Genomic DNA, 6,000 nt, shown 5'->3' with positions numbered 1-6,000 from the left:
CATAGCGATGTCCTAGTTGTCCATGACATGTTCCGCGTGCCGTTGTGCGGTGTCCGGAACTCAATGAGGAACGCAGCCGGTAAGCACCCAGTCACTTCACCGGAGGAAGAGTGACTGGAGTGCATCCGAAGCATCTCGAAAGGCGAGACAGTCAGGATCTATTTCCCCAAATGATCCAAACGAACTCACCCTGTTTCCTCGGTGCCTTACGAAGCGCATACAGCGGCGACGACCGAGGAGAAGGTTGGGCGCGTCAGCATGTCCGCGGTAGTAGACCCGGGTATGTGCTGGCACCGATGAAGGTGGGATTGAACCTCCAGCCGGCTTCGTCGTCGCGTCGAGGGGCGGCGGTGGATTGCACTCCAATCAGGACGCTGACCGCACGCCGATGTCTGCACGACAAGAGGTCTAAGTGGGTGAAAAACGATCCGTTCGAGCGGCGGCATACTCACTTTAGAGCTTGCAGAAACCACATATCAGGCGTATTTTACGGTGCTATGCGCCACGCCACTGCGCTGAACAAACACCACCCACCGATGCGTCGTAGAGAAGGTGAGTATTCTTTTCCTTAAGTCATAGAGAAGAAGAACGCACAGGAACTCTGAGCAGACGCGGCGGTGTCACGACCCCTGCGCCTGCGCGGGAGGTTCTGGGCCCAGCGCACCTCAATTTCCATCTCGCACGTGGAAGCCTCCCGGCATCGTACCAACGAGAACCAGAAGTCCGCGCTTTCCGGGCTCTGTCTTCTCCACGGTCGCGATTTCGAGTGGCGGGGGAGACGAAGAGGTGGAAGAGCGGAGAGCGCGACGCGACGGCGGGCGCGCGTGTCCAGATCCGGAGAGGCGGGCCCGTCGCGTCACGCGTGAGGCAGAGCACAATAGCGAGTTTGCGTACTGGGAACGTTGCCACGTGCATGCACGATCCATTGACTTCTCCGTCCTGGTGGGTTGATGACATCACGGACAGTTGTCTAGCCGTTTCGTCCGGTAGATTGACAGATACGCTGCGTACTCGATCGAGGTCTTCTGTATGAACCATCTGCATCCGGCCGAACTTTGGGGCTGTTCAGATGGTGGAAAGGAGGGAATTGCGTTCTTATGGAGATTTCTGACGTTCCCGAGGCAAAGACAGGGTGATTTATGCGACGGCGTGTAAATCCCGGAACATCGTCGAGGAAGGTCGAGGAGAGGTCGAGGGGGTACTTCGTCTTCGATGTGCCACCTGTCGACCACAACCATAACGATGTGGCCCATTTTTGTGTGTTTCTCACCATATTGAAGCATCCATTGGCCTTGTTTTCATGTAGCCATGCCACAACACAAACGCGTCTTTGATCGGAGCGCGTTATCTACTGGCCGCGTGACCGTTCAGTTTCTAGACGCCAACCCTCCCGCGTCTCATCCTCTCCTTCACTCCTACCTCCTCCCTACACAACCGCACTTATCCAGTACCTCAAGGCCGCATGATGCATCCCCCACAGGACGACGAGAGCAACGCGCATGGGAATGAGTGGTGGAATGAGCCAATGGACGAGCCCATAGACCTCGCCATGTACACCAGCTCCCTCGACCTCGACGACCTCCTCCCGCTCCCAGATGAGACAGGCCTGGGTACATTCTTAGAATGCAACCGCTGGACAGGGCAGGGTCGAGATGCAACTACAGGTATGTTGCCTGCCCTTCCGGTAGCTCATACCTGACATTCACTCCCCCGCCCCGGTGAAGCCACCCCACCCCGTTCACGCATCGCCAATCGCCAGGCTTGCTCACACTGTCTCAAGATCAAATCCCATCGAAGAGCGCGTCGAGGCTCCCAACCGGCCGGAAGCAACGATACCCGCGGGTGGAGCTAGACCACCGACTGCGCCCGTTCAACGCTCTCTCTCTCCATCATCCATCCCTTCGCGTGCGCATACACTTCTCCTCTGTCATCCGACGCGACTGCCTCTACGCACATCACAACCCCCTCCCCCTCATCCCCTGCGCCGTCGACGGACTCGTCCACTCACAAGATAGATCAAGCGTCCGCGCCCTCTCCTGCTGCTGCGACGATCGCCGTGCAAGAACGGGAGCGCAAGCGGAAGTCGGACGACGAGGAGCAAGACCGGGACGCCAAGCGTGCCCGGAACACTCTCATCGACGTTGGTACGAACATCCCCCGCAGAACTGCACGCCGTGCATATCCAACCGCCGGAGCGGGCTCCGCGAGCGAAGCCGGTTCGTCTCGCCAGACCGCCCCGTCGACAGGCCGTACGTCCAGTATTACGGCCGAAGACTGGGAGGCCCCCGAGGACGATGACGAGGACAAGGAGAACGAGGTTGGCAGTCCCGACGAAGCTTCGGACGACGGCGAGGTGAGTGTTTCTGCTACTCGACGCGCCTTCAAGGTCACTCACGATGAAAACAGTACGAAGAGCCGACGGACCGCAAGGGCAAGGGTGTCGCGCGACGCAAGACGCGTGCTTCTGTGGCCGCCAGTGCGTCGAAGGGCAAAGAGCAGACCACAGATTGCTCGTCAGACGCACGGTGAGTGGCTTTCGTCTCCGTCTCGCAGGACCGCCTCTGAACACGGGCTATAGGTGCAGTCACAGACGCCTCGAGATGAAGGTCCCGAGGGAACGACACGGACCGATGACATGACAGTCACCATCGACCCAGAGCGCTGCATACTTACCGACTCGAAGTGCTGTTCGACGGCTGCGACCACATCAACTACGCGAAGGACCAAGATGGGATGCGCAACCATTTCGGACATCACTATGGCGCAGAGGAAGGCGCGAAGGCGCCGAAGGCCGGGCAAAGAATCAAGCCCGAGGCAACCGCGGCGGCAGAGGCGTGGAGCAAGGCCAATTCGAAGAAGATCAGCCGCAAGAAAGCTGGGGGGTCCAATCCGTGGCCCTGCGAGATCTGCGATAGCGGCTTCTACAGTTTCACTAGCCTGCGACGACACCATGAGGAGTCCCACCTCAGCCGGGAGTTCTGCTGCCCGTTCCCGGGCTGCGCGAAGACGTTCACCCGGCTGCACAGTGTTGATCGTCACCTCCAAGACTTCCACAAGATGAAGCCGCAACAGATCCTGGAGAAGAAGTCTAATGTGCCCGTTGGCGAGAAGCCCGCTGTGAGGAAGAAGACTCGGCGTGGCTCCGGGCCGTCGAAGAAGAAGTAGTACTGCAGGCGCACGAAATGCGCTTCTTCGGATGATAAGTGAGTAGCCTCGTTGGCATGGTTGATCGTCCGTTGACTTCTTTTTCACCAGTGCCCGACGTTATATACTTATACAGTTGTACCGTACATTTCCACCCTTCCGCCTTGACGAATCTTCCCCTCCCTGCATTTGCCTTCGCTCCGCCGACGTTGCTTGCGTTGATCTTTGGGAATCATCGTCGCTGTGCGTGTATCCTTATTAATTGACATATAGTTCTTTTATCCCAGCTGCAATGTTCACTGTTTCAATGTACCAGTCCGTTGCTCTCCACCCAATGTCATCTACATGTATTTGCAAACAGAGCGTGCTATTATCCTCGAGGGTGGCCTCGCAGTCCAAATGCGCATGGGGGCTACTTCGAGAGCTCTGATTTTTCGCGATTATCCAGCAACGTGCGCGCGGATGCCTATCTCTAGGTTGTACCAAGTCATGAAGCATAGTCATCACGATAAATCAGCTTCATAACATTCGAAACTAACACAGATACAAGTACAACGCGATCCAAGAGGGCAAGACGTCGCTCGTCCAGGCCAGCTTCAAACGCTTCTGGTTAAGCGGCTTGGCCTTGGCCTCCTTCTTCTTCGCCTCTTCCTTCGTCACCTCGTCCTCAACGAAAAATCTCGAAACGAGCGACTGGAATACAAAGGTCAGTATTCGAAGCACAAGCGCACCCAAGCGGACACTCACGATCCTAGTGCTGCTCATCCGCTGTGCGCGCGGCTTCCGGCCCCTTGCCCGCTCCCGGATCTCCTTCGACCGCGTATACCACTTCTCACACCCGGGAATCGGTCACCGGGACTTGCGCACCACGTGCGCGATGCCGACGCACGGACGACTTGACCGCGTACTGGCTGTTGCACCTGCCAAAGCGGCACTTAGGGCTGGGTAGAACTCGAGAACGCCCACGCGGAGGGCCTCGTGGTGGTCGGCCAAATGTTGCGGGTCCTTCGCTGGGTCGAGCGTACGCGTGCAGTCTCCAACCTTGCACTTCGTTAGGGCGAAGCCGCGCATGACGCTGGTCGCCGCGGGTGGAAGCTTGGCTTTCTCCTCCGTCTTCGTCGCCGGTTGCTTGTTCCGCCACGGATCAGCAGGGGTGGAGGTTGTGGGGGAAGGGCCTCACGAAGGTCCGACCGCGATGAAAGAGAATTGAGGACGGGATGCGGCGTTTGACTGCCGGGACGCGATGTCCGTCCATGCGTGTCTGCGTAGACGAGCGGGTCGGCATTGTGCTTCCAGATGAAGGCACTGTACATGCATGGTCGATATCTACTTAATGGGTCGCGTCCCAGTGGATGCGTTCGCGAAAGGAGCAGCGAGAGGCGGTGCGCGCGTGAGGCAGGGGAGGGAGCTGGGCGTCAATTGGCTTAGATCAACACGCGCAAACTCATGCTCTCAACTAACGCGCTCAACATGACCTCCGCGCCCACAAAGCGACGCGTCACGCCTTCCCTCCTTCGACCTCGGACACCAAAGGCCACCGATACCACAACGACCACAAGTGCACCGAGTGGTCGCCGACAACTGCCCACCCATGACAAACATTCCACCTAGCCTCACTCCCTCAATCCTGCCTCTCGCGCTTCAAACACATCGCACCCGCGTGCAGAGATGGAGCGATGGCGGTGACCTCCATCGTCGTAGCGACACCTCGACACCTTCTTGGATGAAACCTCTCCGCTGACTGGGCTCGTTTAAGCCGACCTCGACAAGCATGTCGGAGTCCCTGTCCGGTGCGTCGTCTCGTATGTTACCTCCCGTAGGCCCAGTTTTTTGTGCATCGAAACGGCTGGGAAGGTGGTCTAGAACTCCACTTGGTCGTCTCGATGTAGCTCTGCTTCCATACGAGCCATGTCGTAATTCTGCTCTCGAGCGTGCCAGGTGAAACTCCCATACGTTCGTTGAGTTTGGCCAAAGGCAGCGGATGTCTCGAGGACCGAACCTTCACGGACACGTCTGTGCACGCAGAGCAGATGAGATGGAATTTCCGTCCTATCTGCTCTGCCGTCCCACCTGCTTTGCGAGAAATCGGACTTTCGAGATGTACATGTGAAGGAGAAACACGATCGTGACATCACCTTCCGAGATTCAATTCGGACCGCGCTCGTCTCGTTGCAGATCTGCTCTGCGCGCGTAGAGGCAGTCGTTCGCATCTCGAGCCACCCACGACAACTGACTGTGCAGATATCTGCGGCCACTCAGTCATCGCGGGGCTTTTATCGTTCCTGAGTAAGCGTGAATCAGCATCGTTTCATGACTGAATATGGCGAGCGGAACAGGAGAGCTGCTCCGGTATTGGCTTTTCTCCCGTTGTTGACGTCTGCGACTTCGACACTGCGAGAAGCCTTTTGCCAGGGACGCGAGACCTGGCGTCCGCCATGATTCACTGATGGCCTGGAGGCAATCTACGGTTTCAAAGCTAATACGGAGTGTCATTTATCGGCCGCGCATATCACCCTATATCACCGTGGCTCGAAAAAAGCCGGGGCACCAAGCCCCACGACGCCACTCATGAGTTCGAATGAGTCTCCGTCAATATCTCCGAGATAGATCTTCAACTGGTACGCACCTTTTCCCATCGTCCCATGGACCACCGGGGTTATCGCTCACACGTCCCGTTCCTCCAGATCTCGGAGAAGGTACGAACTAGCCACTCACTGGGTCGTCGAACACATGCAATGGACGCAGTCTCCGGTTTCCTATGGGCTTCCGCCCCCATAGATGGTTGCATTCAATACGGTAAGACCCTGGCGGATGTTCTTCAGAGCAAAAGGCTTACCGAAACGGGACCAGTGGACT

General features: G+C 57.5%; 2 protein-coding genes across 2 annotated transcripts; one reads left to right on the top strand and one right to left on the bottom strand.

Annotated features, from left to right (window-relative positions):
* Window positions 1–1,465: 1,465 nt before the first annotated feature.
* On the top strand, window positions 1,466–3,165 carry BXZ73DRAFT_82886 (uncharacterized protein; the record flags this gene model as incomplete). Its single annotated transcript, XM_048023801.1, has 4 exons — window positions 1,466–1,664; window positions 2,016–2,353; window positions 2,407–2,525; window positions 2,658–3,165. 4 exons carry the CDS (start codon window positions 1,466–1,468, stop codon window positions 3,163–3,165), a joined length of 1,164 nt encoding a protein of 387 aa, XP_047871357.1.
* Window positions 3,166–3,678: 513 nt separating this feature from the next.
* BXZ73DRAFT_82885 (uncharacterized protein) lies at window positions 3,679–5,250 on the bottom strand (the record flags this gene model as incomplete). The annotated part of the gene is made up of 5 exons (XM_048023800.1): window positions 3,679–3,837; window positions 4,012–4,272; window positions 4,801–4,927; window positions 4,956–5,143; window positions 5,215–5,250. 5 exons carry the CDS (start codon window positions 5,248–5,250, stop codon window positions 3,679–3,681), a joined length of 771 nt encoding a protein of 256 aa, XP_047871356.1.
* Between the last annotated feature and the right edge of the window lie 750 nt (window positions 5,251–6,000).

This window comes from Epithele typhae (genome assembly GCF_022376455.1).
Source record: "Epithele typhae strain CBS 203.58 chromosome Unknown BXZ73scaffold_142, whole genome shotgun sequence".
Taxonomy (NCBI): Eukaryota; Fungi; Basidiomycota; class Agaricomycetes; order Polyporales; family Epitheliaceae; genus Epithele; species Epithele typhae.
This window is presented reverse-complemented; position numbering and strand designations above follow the sequence as displayed.